The 15,537-nt window shown below is 50.7% G+C and overlaps 1 protein-coding gene across 2 annotated transcripts in view; it reads right to left on the bottom strand.

Moving 5' to 3' along the window:
* Positions 1 to 1,201: 1,201 nt before the first annotated feature.
* Positions 1,202 to 15,537, bottom strand: part of Clic5 (CLIC family member 5) — a 98,524-nt gene continuing 84,188 nt past the window's right edge. For both annotated transcript variants that reach the window (XM_004846430.4, XM_004846431.4), the window contains exons 5-6: positions 8,043 to 8,227; positions 1,202 to 5,181 (exon numbers count right to left, since the gene is read on the bottom strand). In XM_004846430.4, coding sequence (XP_004846487.1) covers positions 5,014 to 5,181; positions 8,043 to 8,227 — 353 coding nt within the window. In that variant the 3' untranslated portion in view covers positions 1,202 to 5,013. The remainder of the gene's footprint in view (positions 5,182 to 8,042; positions 8,228 to 15,537) is intronic.

A 15,537-nucleotide genomic window follows, 5' to 3' on the forward strand; every position in this document is an offset into this window, starting at 1 on the left:
CCCATGTTTGTCTCATGCCGTCATAGATGGGGCTTTTTCAGAGGTAGCTGGATCTAGACTGCATAACACTGGGATTGATTCATGGTGCAATGCTAGGATCAAGGGCACTAGGATTAAGGGTTTGAGTGCTACCTGCCCTAAGCAGCCTGGATAAGATATAAGGGATAGAAAGAGCTGTGGTCCACCCTTGTTGTTCTGCTGCCTTCTGCCCACCATGAACAGTTTCTCTTCTGTGATGCCTGTCTGCCATGCCACCCTGTCTTGGAGCCAGCCAATTATGGACTGAGACCTCTACAAACTGTAAGCTAAATAAAACTTTCCCCTTTTAACTTGTGGGTGTTGGGTATTTTGTCTCAGCAACAGGAGAGAAGTAACTAATCTAGGGGCTCTTTCCCAGAAGTCCTTGGGTGATCTGCCCACACAGCACTGGGCAGGATTTGGCCAGGATCACTGAAACCAAGCACAGACCACTTGTGACTTCCCATGGAACCAGAAGTGGAGTAACTGTCCTCTGAGTGACGGGGGGTGGCAGTGTGGGGGACTGGCTGGGCAGTGGGGAGGAGAAGAGTTGTCTCCTGACCCCATCAGAGCTCTGCAGAGAACAAGGGGCAGCGGGATGGAAAGTGGTCATCATTTTGAGCTCCAGGCTGCCCTCCCATGGGGACCTGTCATCACTCTCTATTCTCATGCTTGGAGCATGTGGAGGACCCAGGAGGGACAGCAGCAGCAATGCTCATAGATGGCTCCGTCCTATGTTATAGCAGCTTCAGTGCAACTTAAGGGCCCTCAGTCAGGCTGGGAACTTGAGGCTCTGAGTGCCAAAACCTGGGGCACAAGGGCACTGATACCTCAGGATGTGCTCCATGTCACATCTGGGCTAACACCACTGGCCTTCCCTCAGGGGTGACAATATAGACAAGAACTGAGAGGCACGAGGGGTGTCCATAATGTGTCACCTAACCCATGCACTACGGAAGAAGGGTTGGCCTTGCTTAAAAAATAGTGGTGTTTGGATGGTTGTTTCCCCCACTTTTTTCCATTTCCTTTCTTTTCTCTGGTTTTTAATTTTTAAGATGAATAAACATATTTTATAATGGGAAAATAATAAACTTTACTTGGAAAGAAAGTATTCTAGACTTGTCATTTAAAACAGCATAGGAAATCCCCACTTTAAATAAGAACTCTGATGGTCAGACTCAGGTAATATTTGAAAATAAACCAACTTTATTTGAAACCAGCCCATTCCAATCAAGACCAGGAAACAAATTCATAATTGCTCCAGAGTTATGAGGAAAGCACTCAGCTCTATCTTCATTAAAAGGCATTTTACATTCATTAAGGCTTGAAAGCAAGGCCTGTTATTTTATCACCACAGTTAAAGGTCTCAGGAAAATCTAGTAACTATCATTCGGAGTGTCTTTATTAAATGAATGCTTGTTCTTTTATAAAAGCTAGGCATCTTTTACTAACTCAGTTAACTCCCCGGCTTAGAAAATGGTACAACTCAGTGGCCAGGAAAAAAAAAAGACAAATTCAAACATCAGCTGGATATTTTATATTTTAAATATATGCATAGTTAATATTGTGAGATCTCTAACTATATACAAAATGCCTTAGACTAATTAGATCTTTAAAACTGTGTTTCCCCAAAAACTAGATTGCATTAATAGAAACACAGGTTAGCCCAGACCTTATGTAGAGGCAATATTTCATTTACTTTTGGTTAGTACAGGGAGTCGAATTTACTTCTTTAAAGGACATTAAATGAGGTTATGCACAGTTTGGGTCATATCTGATTATGAGACTTGAGTGTCTGCAGTTAGGCTGGAGAAGGATACAGGGAAGGGAGAAGAGTGGGGATTTGCATGAGGACACGGGCTGTGTGGTCTGAACAGGGGCCTGGGTGCAGAGGGGCTGGATGGCCAGTGACGACATCACTCATGGTCTGCTGATGTCAGAACAGACTGGGTATTCACGCCTACACTTCTTTCTCTAGTGCTTTCTTAATATTCTTCTTAATGTCATAAAGAACATAAGAAAGTGACCCCTTGAGAATCATTGAGCTTAGTTTTTAACCATGAGTTTCCAAGGAACAGCACCACTGAGCTGGCCCCTGGGCCCTGGGGATAGAGGTGAACACAGACAAAGCTGCTTTGAGACCCTCGGACAGAGACGGCCACAGTGATGGTAAGCTCACACCAGAGAGAACTTCCTGTCTCTGCCTCCTTTCCATTCTGTGTTTAGGCCTTGCTGACTCGTGGGACTCTTAGACCGCCTGTGTCTGCTCCTTCGTGTGACCACCCTAAGACGCTTGATATTGTCTGACTGCAGAGCAACCACCGAGTAGCACAGGTGCAGTGAAAGGCTCCCTTGTTCCATCTGAGAAGGGCCGGAAGACACTTCCGGTGTTGCCTTGTGTTAAGAAGATCAAGCTCCTCTCCAGCACCAGCAGCTTGAGGAGGGAACACTGAAGAGGTGGCCTTTCCTGGGAAGCTGAACTTGCTTGGGATCGTGTAGCCAAGCAAGCTGGCTGCATCTCCTCCATTTTTGCTGCTTTGCCTGCCACCAGGAGGCTAGAAGAAGTGATTCATACTCCTGTGATTCCAAATTCACCTGGCATTTGCCTTCCTTTGTCAAGAGATAAAGGAACTGTGCTCTGACTCAATCAGGATTATATTTATCAAGCTCTTCTTGCAGAGTTATTAAAACTGCATCCAATACTTCTCTCGGCCACATGCAGAGGTAGGCAGTCCAGAGCAGGGACAAATTCAACTCTGTAATGCTGAGTTTGACTCTAGTTCTCTGCCTCTGCCTTCCACTAACCAGCCCAAAAAATGGTGATATGAAAGTCAAAGGAGAGAAAAATACAAAAGAAAATAGGATCTCAACACAAATAATGCCCTTTCTGTGCTACCAAATGTATTCTCCAGGACTGATTGCAAAGATGTCTCCATCCAGGACTCTGAGGTGAGGAGTGCTTGGAGCAAATGGCCTCACAGCACGGAGGATGCCACAGGGCAAAGTTAAGGCCAGTGCCCAGAGAGGCCCTAGGATTTGGACAAAAATCTCCTTTGAATAAAACTGGAAGGTAATATTACTGTTATTTCATATACTGTGATGAATCTGCCCATAAGACATCATGACTCTAATAACTCAGTAGTCAGTTAGTTGCGTTACATGATAAGCTACAGCTGAAATGAAAAGATATTTCTGAACAAAGGGCCCAGAAAGGCCTTGCCTCCATAACTCCTGCCTGCCTTTGAAGGGTTATAATGGATCTGTAATACCCCCTGCCATGCCTAATACTGCTATTTATGTGTGCTCACTCAGCCCCAGGCAGAACGCCCAGGGACAACAGACTTGGTTTGGCCCATTTGACAGCTTCTACCTGTCTCCCTTCAGACATCGCCAGGGGTGCAGAAAGGTCCTCCAGTGGGGGACAGGAATGGGCTCACCCAATGCCCTGCTGACTGCATCCTCTTCTTCATGGGGGTAGGAAGAGACCCCCTGCTTCCTGCCCTAGGTTTCATTGTGAGTGAATTTTTCTTTGGAGATTCCTGGGGTCAGTGGGTCAGATGAGTGTGTGGGTTAGGACTGCTGTTTCTGTGTAAAGGACCTGGCCATCCTGTTCTCCCCAGCAGTGTGCTTTCCCTTGGGTCAGGGGGATCCTCGGCCTCCTCCCAAAGCACAGAGGGAGGGGTTGGGGATGTTTCTTCACAGTGTTCCCCCAAGAGGAGCTGAGGCTTAGTCCATTCTCTCTGTTTCCTCTGTGCAAGAGGAAGGCCAGGAGGTGACAGGCAAGGGGAAGGACTAAGGGGGACAATGAGCAGGAACATTACTGCCCTTTGTCATCCAGCAGTTGGAAAGTTAATCCAGATGGGGACCCGTTTTTCTTCCAGTTCACACCACATGGTTTCGAGGTCAGGAGGGCCCATGACTTTCTGCTAAGACGTCCCACCATCATTCCACCTCTTCCATGTGCTTCTGCCTGTCCTGGGCCACCAGGAAACCCCGGGGAGCACCAACCAGCAAACCCATGGTCAGGGAAGCTCAGAGAGACCAGAAAGACATTTTTGGCCAGGTCTGGGGTGCTCACTATGAGGTTGGTAGTTAGTGACATCAGCAGTCCAAGGCTTAGCTCGTGAGAGAGGAGCCAGTCTGACCATGACCAAGGGGCACTGAGCCTCATAAGGAGCCCCTCGGCCGGTACCCATGCCCCCTCCACCCTCCCCCTTCCTCACAGCTTCCTGGAAGCCACTTGCTGATGTGCAGTCAAGCCAGATGAGCGATCTCACCACACAACCACTCCTAAGCGTGCAGACCCATGACTGCAGACCCCTGGGGCCTTTTGGCACCAACAGTGCTCCCCTCCCTCCCCATCCTAGTTACCCCAGTTTGGAATTGCACAGCAGCTTCCTTCCTGATACCTGGACAGGCGAAAGCCGCAGTTGGCCAAGGTTGTGGATTGCCAGGATGTCTGGGAGGAGTTTGCAGTCCGGTCTTGGAGCATCTGTGGGCATGAGCGGCTGAGAGCAAATATGCTGCCAGATGCCCAAAGCCCAGGCCAGCTCAGTCCTCCTGGCCCCTCTACCTTCCCTGGCAAGGGGCAGACTCACTCTAGCTAGAGCAGCATGGGTGCTTGCCCTTGCGGGTCCGATATGGAGGAGCTGGTCTAGCACTTGCTAAAGCATCTGAGAGATATTAGGATATGGACAGAAAGCACTGTGACCACCCACAGGTGGATCCCCAGACTGACCCCAAATCCACTGACCCAGACTCGGCTGGCAGGTGAGAATTGGCCATTTCTATCCTCCCTGCCCGCCAGCTTCGCAGGTGTCCAGACAGAGGACATGCTGACCTTCAAAGCCAGCAGGCTGTGGTTCCGGGGAGCCAGCAAGAGTGGCCTGATAAAAATGTTCCCAAGGCAGCGAGGAAGAGGAGTCTGTGGAGCCCGTGAAGCCAGAGCCCTGGGGGTGAGCGGCGTCCGCTGCAGCAGGCAGGCGGGGACGCTGCTCAGGACCTGCTGAGACGCTTGGCGACGTCAGCATAGGCCAGCTCGATCTCGCTGTCAGCTGCACAGGTGTTGGTGAACTCGTCCCGGGCGTAGGCGTTCTTGAGGTACCGCCACAGCCCTGTCATCTCAGCAGGGAAGTCATAGTTGCGGTATTTCTTGGCCACGATCTAAACAGAGAGATGAGACAGAGACAGGTAAAGGAGGAAGGCGGCCCTCAGGAGGTGTCCAGGGGGTGGCCCAGGGCACGGACACAGCTGGAGGACCCCCGTGCAGTGCCACGGGCCATGCCCCAAATGTCTGCGGTGTGGGGGCAGGGCTGTCTCCAAGTTTTATTTGATATTTCTTACGTTTATATAATTTGTCCTTCAGCCTAGTGGCTCCACATCTAGGGATTTTTCCTTAGGAGATAATCATGGATGTGGACAAAGGTTTAACTACACTGCTAGGATCAGGCACCCTAAATAGCAAACAGCGGTACAATACCAATGGCCAGTGATATACGAGTGGGTGATTAACGCTAAGTACAATGGCACCCACAAAGCTATTGAAAATGATCCAGTGGTCTAGAGAACTCGAGATAGACTGTTACACTGAACCCATTATATAGCGCATTTATAGAGACAGTTCTATTACGAGGGGCAATAGCTGCCTTGCAGGTAAAACCGAGGCCTTCCCATTCTTTTCCACATAGAACTTCTCTATAAAAAATCCCCTCTGTTAAAATGACGAGTTTGGGTGGCCACCAAGGAAGCCCCCACAATGTCTGTCCAGTGTAGAGGAGGCCAGTGATCAAAGGTGACAGAATCAGAGTCCTGTGACAAGTGCAGGCCACCCAGGATGGGAGGGAACGGAAGTCACACCCATGCCAGTCCCGCAGCCCCACTGTGTTCACTGTGAGATGCAGCTGCCCAGGTCTGCCCGTGCCTTGGAGAAGCAGCTGCCTTCCGCCTAGGGCAAACCCATGGGAAGCTGTACTCCCGGCATGGAAGAGCCAGGTATGGAAGAGCCCATAGAAAACGAGCCGTCCGGCAACAGATGTTCTTCACAGCTTGATGGCACAGCCTTAAATGTGTCCATGCGGAGATTTTATTCTCAGGCCTTTTTGTTTTTCCAGTGCTGAGGATCAAACCCAGGGTCTTGTGCATACTGGGCAAGTGCGCAAGTTCTCGAAGAACAAATTATAGCTTGAGAAATGAGGAAATGAGATGAATGCATCTGTTTGTGTTTATATTTGGGTCTCTCTTCCTGTTTGTTTCAGGGGGACACGGTCACTGCGCTGGGCCAGGACAGGTTGCAGACTCCCTCCTTGCCATGCTGGATACCTGCTGCTGCTTTCTGGGCCAGGGCCACTCAGGTCCGTGGCCAGGGCTGGACCTGAAAGGCAGCCAGGTGAGGGCACACACATGCAGCTGTGAGGCGCAGGGATGTCCATGCTCATGTTCTGCATTTGCTCTTTCATATGAAAACAGTTAGCTCCTACAGCCCAGATTAAGTTTTGGCGTCTGAGGCCAAACTGGAGGCCGCTCAGCTCCCCCTCTGCTCTTGTGCACACGGAGAGGTTTGCCAGGTCCTGGATCTGATAAGTGGGATCAGCAGAAACGGAAGGAGACAGCAGTGAGGCACAGCGTCCTTCCTCCCAGCCATCCTCGTCTGGTCCCGAGGCTCTGGGGAGCAGTCTACTGAAGTCCTCTGAGGACAGGATTCACTTGGCCATGTGTGGCTAGAACGAGCCGGAGGAATCACAGGCTGGTACACCAGGCTGGGAGAGCCGTTTGTTTGCCTGATTCAAGCAATGATTCTTGAGTGTGTGGTTAATATCTGTCAAAGCGGCAGAGGAGGAAGGGAGAAAGGACAAGGAGGCAAGGGGAGATGTAATCTGCACTCTTCCCTCCAGTGAGGGAAAAGTGACATCCCTGGGGCCCAGCATATCCCTCAGGAGAGGGAGAATGAAGCACACTCTGGGGAGCAGGGTGCACACTAGTTAATAACCTCAAAGTGACCTCACTTGGTTGCTCCTACAAGTGACCGTTGGCTTGGCTCTGAGCCCAAAGAGTCTGCATATTAATGATTGTGTTTGCTCAACCATGCGTTCCTGTCTCTGACCGAGGCCAGAAACACCAGTGTGTACCCGGCTGTGTGATTTCAGCTGGGCTGGGCTCTGAGCAGGAGAATCTGCATTTGCAGCTCAGGACTATGGCTGGGGAACAATAGGCCCAAACCCCGCCCATGGATGGTGGGCTCTGGTTCTTCTCAGAGAAGGGTAGAAAGATACTGGGTATCGTCAGAGAAGGGTGTGGCAGGCATGGTCCTTTGGAGACTTTGGCAGTAACTTCTTCAGAGAGGCGAAGGAGGGCGAAGGCGTCCTGTGTTGCTCTTAAGGATAGAGGGGCAGCAGGGACCACACGTGGGACCCCACAAGGAAGGTTACTGTAACAATCAGAGGTGTTCCAAGTGGTAAGGCTGGCTCATTCGGCACGGGGCCCCCCCTCACCAAGAGACGTGCCACCACCCTGCCCAGAAGCCTGTCCCAGACAGAGCAGAAAGCTGACCAGTTTGGATCTGGAGATTGACTTAAAATTCCCTTCTTCCTGACTCTCAGATTGCTATGTAGGATTTCACTGTATCGCTAATGGTCCAAGAGGTCCCCATCCCCTGCCCCTGCAGCCTCCAGCGGTGCAGCCGATCACGGGGAAGAGGATGGTGTCTCCCCAGGGAGCCACTACAGGGTCTGTGTACCAAGGACATGGATGCGGACATGGGGCTGCACCAATGGAGATGTGGGCTGTGGCAGGGGCAGCTCCAGGAAGAGGCCTTTGATGTGCTCTGACTGCACCCAGCATGCACTCCTATATGTGGAGCCCCTACAATATGCAGGCATTTCCACACCACATTTTCTCTGTGCAACCCTAAAGTGAGCCATATCCACACCTTTAATGAACACAGATGAGCTCCGAGAGGCCGACAGCCAGCGAGCAGTGGCTCCCAGCACTGCACCCCATCTCAGCCCCCATGGCCTGAGCTCTCTTACCTTGACCACATGGAGCTTGGGCAGCAGGTTGCAGTCTGCCAGGGTCAGCTCATCTCCATCCAGGAACTTGCGCCGGGAGCCCTTGTCATTGTCCCCGAGTGTGTTGATGTCAATCTCCTCGGGCAGGGGGGTGCTCAGGTAGTCATCCAGCTTCCTCAGGGCCTTGGTCAGGCCCCGCTCCAGGGCTGGTGGACAGAGCAAAGGAAGGGAATTTAGCCCACTCGCTCATCCCTGCATAGAGACACAGGGACCCTGGAGAAGGGCAGCTAATCCGGGGTCTTTTGGTCCTCCCCTTTCTGCCAGCTCACCACTCATGCAGGACACCTGGGAGCCATCAGCCTGGGCCCGTGAGAGGTGTCCCAAGCTGGAACATGCTAACCTGGGACACATGATGAACACACACTAGGCCCGGTACACAATACAGAAGCACAGCCCTTGGGATTCCTACCCCGTTTATACTGCTTACCGCACGCAAGTGCCATAATGCTCCTCAACTTTTACATTAGTTTGCCTATCTATATTTTGTACACATTCCACAATAGGCCCACATGTTAATTGTGTAGAAAAAAAGGTGATTAAACAATAGAAACATCTAGATGTCCTGAAACAGAGATAGGACCAGATCCTGGGGAAGTGTTCACTGTGGCTAACTCAACCCCAGAGGGGCAGGGGACACCACCAGTAGGAACAGGGGCAGCTCTGCTGGGTGCCACTCTCAGAAAAGCCATGGGTGCCCACCCGGGAGGCAGCCTGCAGCTTATTCTAGGACCTGTCCGTTGCTACAACTCAAAGGTGTCCCCAAGGACAGGGCCAGTGCAGCAGGCAGCAGTGTCACCAAAGATGCGCATTCCCAGCTGCTCAGAGCCTTGTTGGGGATGGAGCCCAAAGAAGGAATGCCCACAGGAAGACGGTGTGGCTGGAGACTGTCATAGTCTTGCCCCAGTAATTATCAATTGAACAATTCACTTAGATACGGGAGCTGAACAAAGTCCCCAGAGAACAGCGCAGGATGTCACTACCACCAAGAAACATGGAGTCCATTCCAATCGCCAGACTCTGTCCTAGAGCGCTCCCACTGTAGCACAGAGTGCAGCTAGGTTCCACTGCACCTCTGTCACCAGCCTTGTCCTGAGAGCTGTGTCCCCAGGCTCTAGTTGAGCTCAAGCATCAGGCCTGGGGTGCAGGCCAGCCGAGGCAAGGAGGTGTCCCCCTTGGGAGGAGAAATCAGGCAGAGAGAGGACCGAACTGCGGCTCACATCCCCCTAGATGTGCCTTCCTAGCCACTTCTCACAGGCGCAGACTGCCTTTTGGTGAATGCCTTTTGTTGGAGACAATGGAACAACCCCAGCCCAAGATGAATCAATTGAACCCTTACTGGAATATTTCGAGCTGGCTGGGGGCGGGACACGGTTTCTCAATGCTTCTTTCTCCCTGGGGTGGCATTGACCATGCGCAGCCTCATCTGCTTTGTGTTCCCAGTTTGGGGGAACAGTGAGCTGCCTGGGAAAATCCCGCCTGCGCTTAGCGCTTAGCGATTGTCTAGACTTCGATGGAATCAGCAGGCGGCTCGGGGGAGGGTGGGTACCAGGCTAGACAATACACATTGTCCTTCTCCCCGAAGCTCTGGGGGTTTGCACTGGACTTGTTTGTTACTCAACTCCTCTATTCTTTTCAGTTACAAAGGCAATGGCAAAGTCCTGATTATAATAGGAAAGAGAAAAGTTAAATAGAGTGCCTGTCAAATTTGGCCAACTGACCCCATCCTGGGGATGTGAAGAGAGGAGAAGGAAAAGGAGACACTGCAAGTTCTAATTCCAGATGCCCCTGGACCACCTGGGCAGCCACAGCATCAGTCTCTGTCCAGCTCACTGGGCCTGAAGCTGCCATGAAGCTTGGCAACAGAGCCTAAAACCACAGCTGGAGCTGTGGCTCGTTCTGGGACACATCTTAGCCCCCTCTCTAGTGGTCCCTGGAGGTGGAAGGGGTCTCACTTGGCAATGGGTGTGGTTGTTGCTATGGGTCTCATGCCCCGTGATGTACCATGTTGGTGTCCTGAGGCTGTCCTCTGTGTGTCTTGTGTCCTCCTAGCCTGAGTGTAATTGTGTCTGGAAGGTGAAGGTTGGGGCTGGTGGTGACCACGGTAGAGAACAGATGGGCCAAGGCAGCAGGAAGGGACCATGGCCCAGAGCTTGCCTGGCTTAGATTTTGACCTCACTCAGGGGGACTCACTGTGACGGTGCCAGGCGTTGGTGTGAAGGTCCCTTCATTGCACGGGGCTCTTCCAAGGCCTTGGACCTGATTTTTTAAATCCCTTATTTGTTCTTATTGTGTTGGCTTCAGACCTCACCAATCCTGCCAATCCTGGCACCTAGGGTGACCTCGGTAAGTTCCTCCACTCGCCGAGCTTCTGTTCTCTCACCTCGTTAGGAAATTAAGATCTCTAAAGCCTCATTCAGCCACCGTGAGAATTAACTCTGATGACACAGAGTGAGTGACTACTGCAGGGCCCCTCCTGTCCCAGGACACTGGTGACAGTGTCATTGCTCTTGCATTCCTCAGTGTGCTATCACCCTGTTCCCTGTCCAACTCTTGGTCAATGTGTTCCTGAAACTTCCCGTGGGCGACAGAGAATGGCACTAGCTCGGAGGGGGAGAACCCACAGCCTGAAGCATTGCTCCCTTTCCTTGTTTAACATACACCCATCACCCTGTCCCTTAAGGTCCCCTGGTTGCCTTCTTAGTGAAAAGCTTCATTGACAGGCGCTCCATGTCCATGTGCTGAAACACGGCTAAGACACCGCCATCCGAAGACACGAGGCAGCACCCATACATTCTCTGCCAGCTCCCCCCGACACCTGCCCACTCATCCCTTGGACCTGGGCTCAAGCTGGGAGCCTCAGTGAATGATCTGTTTGCGTGCTGGCCCCTGTCAGGAAACTTCATGTTGAACTTTCTGCTCTGGTAGGAGTGAGGCGGATGTGGTAGAAACTAGAGTGACTGGAAGATGCTAATTCCTTTTGTGTCTGTATTTGAAGCTCTCACTCTTAAAGACATGCCCAGGCAAACACAGATCACAGAAAGAGACCTGGGTGGGCACCCCAAGATCCAGGGTCCCTCCGTCCCAGGACTTGACGGATCCTCGGTCCCTTAACTGCTTTCTCCCTACTCGGTGTCTGCTCCCCATCAAGATTTATTCTGTACCACACACAAACGCACCGGGTAAAATATGCGATGAGGAAACAGGGGGAATAGTTCATAAATATTCTCAGCCATATGCAAACAATCTAAAATTTATTTTTCTCTTTTTTTTAAGGAGGAAAAAAATCCACCCATTCCATGATCACTTCCAGATTCATTGAGGTTGATATTACATAAGACCTAATATTGTTTTCTCATCGCAGAGAAATAATGACTTGGAAATGGCAATTTGAGCTAGGAAAATAATATAGTCTTACCAGGGTATGGAGGCCGGGTGGGGACTGGGGAGCCAAGACGCTAAGCTGGCCTCCAACAAAGTCTTGCCAGCAGGCACGGTGCCTGGGTTGGCTGGCAGCTGGGTGCAGCACCAGGAACACAAGGCCACCAGGACCCCAGGGGCTCAAAGCCCGAACAGTGAGGGACAGATGTCACAAGGGCGTGGGTTTCTGCATGATTTCTCCATAGGAACCAAGGCTCACCTCTGACCACTCTGCAGCAGGATGGATGTCTGTTCCACTGTCCCCCCAAGAGGGAGTTTCCTGTCACCCGCTGAGCCCCCACCCCTTTCCTGTGCCCGTCATGACACCCACCAGCCTCCTTCCCCAGCACTTGCTGAATTTCAGGGGTGACCCTGGGATGGGCAGCTGCTGACATGGGAGCTATGACAGCCTCTTTTAGCAGGAGGAGAAACCAAGTCTCAGATCACACAGGGCACATCCCCTCATGCAAGCACACATCCAGATGGGTCCTTAAACACCAAACTATTCCTGGGTGTTCAGTGAAAATGTGCCCTATTCAGTTTTCAGCTGCTCTGGTCCTCCTTCCAGGCGCCCATCCCCTGCATGGTAGGGAAACAACAGCGTTCATTCAGAGGGCTCTGGATTGTAACCCAGTCTGATGTCATAATCCAAACAGTCCCTCTGGGGCACTTTCCATCTCTTTTGCATAAAACTGCTCAGTTTTGGAGCAACCTGCCTCTCCCTGCTCTTCCTACTTCATTGCTGGGGTGGGGTGGGGTCAGAGTTGCTGTGACTTCATGCACTGGGGAAGTGGGGGTGCTGCAATCCATGGGCAGGGAGGCCCTGGGAGCCTGGATTCCTTCCAGCAGGAAGGGGATATTGGCCCCCTCCAAACTGTGGAAAGATGCCCAAGCAACACAGGACATGGGATTCCCTGCCTCTCTCCTCTCATCTGTCCCCAAGTCCCCTGAGTGGGAGGGGTGGCTTCTCGATGCCAGGCCACCCATCAAGCCCAGAGCCCGAGCCTCCTGGCTGGGCACACAGGCAGCATGCTCAGTTCTCTGAGTTCCGAGTCCTTCAGGTAGGGACACTCGATGGGTGAAGAGGGGTAGATCAAAGACAGTAGTTACTCTCTGGTTGGAAATACTAGCTAGACTGTCAAAAGCTGAATTGTGAATGGGCTTTCTCTCTTCCAATTCCATCTACACTCAGAAGTCCCATAGCTGGAGGATGGCTGGGATGAAGTAGAATCCATACTTTGAAAGGAGACACATGTTTTCAAAATGTTAGTCCTATTCTGTGAGTTTGGAGCAATATCAGGATTGAAAGGCAGGGCTGCTGGGTTCCAAAATTTAAGCATCTACCCCATGAGGCCATGTCAGGATTCCAAGGGATGTCCTACCGCTCCTTAGTATCCTCATGGCCGGACACACGCCATCCTTGTACACCTTACTTCCCTGGTGACAGAGGACAGCACTTCCTTGTGTCCTGCTTCCCAGCTAATTTGATAGCATATTTGCTTTTAGCTATGAACAGTTGACAGAATTCTTGGAACTGTTGGTGGTGAGCTTGAGTCTAGAAGGGGCTCTCTCTGAGTGGAGGGACCGATAGGGCTCTGCACATGGTTTCTCAGCAGCAAGTGTTAACTCTGCCCATGCCTGGCGCCACTGCTGTCACCAGTCTGTGACACCGTGGGACAAAAAGTAAGAGATCCACTTTGATTTTGCCTAGGACAAAGGAAACAACTCACTTCTGAGACACCTGGAGGACTGAATGAGCTGTCTACTTTTTTGCTGTCTCATTGGAGCTCCTGTGGATATAACCAAAGAGTATTAGAAAAGAGAAGGAAAAAGTAGCCATGTTTCAAGGGAGATTGTCACAGCAGAGATTTCTCTGCCCGTCATGCACTCAAGGCCACACCGTGCTGACTTTCGATAGCTGAAAATATGAATGATAAACTGAACAAAACAGGAACCCCACCAGGAAGAGTTCTGCTCCTTCACCCTTTTGGGGGTAGAAGACTTTCTGTCTGTGCCCAGCTGTGAGAAAGGAGGGGAGACTTTAAGAGGGGGGCACCGACCCCCAGAAGGGGGTGCAGAAACCGCCAAGAAAGCAGCAGAGCCCCCTGTCAGGTTGGTGCCCTTCTGAGGAAGACATAGACGTTCTGGGACTTGAGGATGTTTGGCTCTGGGAGGGGCAGTGTGACCCCCACCCCACCCGAAGGAAAACCCACAAAAAGATCAGCAACCACCTTTCAGATGGACAGGCTGCCTGCATGCCACGGCTGCACGAAGGCAAAGTCACAAAACAGGTGGCAGCAGGGGTGACGGTGGTGGGCGGATCTTCCCAGCTCCTTCTGCTCTTAAAACACATCTGCACCAGATCCCGGTGAGCCCTGGCCAGGCCCGGCTGGCCCTGAAGCTGGGATGAGCCTTGCTGTCGGCCTGGCTTCCCCTCACGCGCACGCGGTGCCCCATTTTTGCTGCAAGAATCGCCCAGCAGGTGGGACACTCTCTGAAGTGTCTCCAGGAATGCAAAGATCTCTGCTTAGGGTACAGACAGTCTCGCCATCACCTCCTTCCCAAGTTCTATGTGGAACCTCCTGAAGAACCGTATTTTCAATTAGCCCAACAAGTCTGCTTATATTTGGTTTCGGTTCAGAAGAATTATACCAAACTACAAGAACAACCACAACACACACACACACGCACACGTGTGCACATATATGCACGCACACAATTTTTTTTTAAAGACAAGAGCTTTTAACAACTATTTGGCTGCTTGTGGTAAAGAATTTAGGGTCACTTTGGCATGCCCTTCGTAGGACTTATTTCTAAAATATGAAGGGAGGATTGGACAAGAAAGACAAATTCCAGGTCCACATAAGATTCTAAATCTCCTAAACGCCACAGTAAATCTGAAGAGAAAGATGATCACACAGCCTTCAAATTTATGCTTCTTTTTGGGTCTTGCAATCTGTCCCAGGCAAGCGCCCCACATGTTTATTTACGGGGTGGGAGAGGAATTAGCTTGCCAGCCACTCCTGCCGTGGGGCGGTGGCGCCCTCTGCTGGTCGCCCTGTGGCTACTGCAGGAACCCATGCGTGTGTTTTCTATTAGCTTTCCCAGAAACTCGTAAATAGTTTTAAAATCCATTGTGCTAATAGAAAGGATGACATAAATACTGACTGGAGCTATTACTGCCGCTCATACTTTATGTAGCCTACCAAATCAGGGTGATATCTATGGGATTTTTATGGTTACTTTACAATAGGTCATTTTTAAGCATCAAGATCTAGATTAGGTTTAATGCAGATGTTTGGGACAGTCTAACTTCTCGGTCCCCCATCCGATGTGTAGACCCAGAGCTGTCTAACTCTCCTCCCCTAGAACATTTAGGCTGAAGTGATTGAATCACATCTTGTCTTTCTGCATCCTCCAATGCCACGACGTTCATAGAAGAGCTGTTTGCAAAGGTAAAAAGGGCCACTCTGCCCACTACAACTCGTAGTTTAAATATTTCTTGGCTTGGTTTGATTCTGTGACTATTGTGTGTACATTCCCTTCCATTGTCTGGTCTTTCATTTGTCAGATAGGCACCCGTTCAGCGCTCCCATGGAATCACAGCTTCTACATTTCCTGGAAATAGTGACTGAGTCAGTACCTAAAGAGGGCTGCAGTGGCCCCTTGAGCGTACACAAAGCTACGTGAACTGTGGTTTAGACTTGGAGGTCCTGGTGGGGTGTTTTAGTTGTACAGCTTTTTCTCCATATGTCTTAGGTCTTCTAAAGTTGGAAGTCAGAAGGTAGCAGATTAAATGTGCAATCTTATCCTTCTGTTTCTTAAAATCTAGGAGGGGGAATGACTCATATTTTGTCAACCCCAAAGGAGAATCTGAAATAGCGTGGGTTTTTTTGGTTTTTTGGGGGTTTTTTTTGCGTGGCTACATCAGATATTTTCATCATAGGGGAAAAATATCTTACCTTGAAAGTTAATTATATGCAAGAATCCACTCTCCTTTTCTTTGGTACTAACAGAAAACAGAACTCAATTTTTTTTT

This window comes from Heterocephalus glaber, unplaced genomic scaffold, assembly GCF_053883595.1.
Source record: "Heterocephalus glaber isolate CG9 unplaced genomic scaffold, H.glaber_assembly_v1.0 deba00001497, whole genome shotgun sequence".
In the NCBI taxonomy this organism is placed as follows: Eukaryota; Metazoa; Chordata; class Mammalia; order Rodentia; family Bathyergidae; genus Heterocephalus; species Heterocephalus glaber.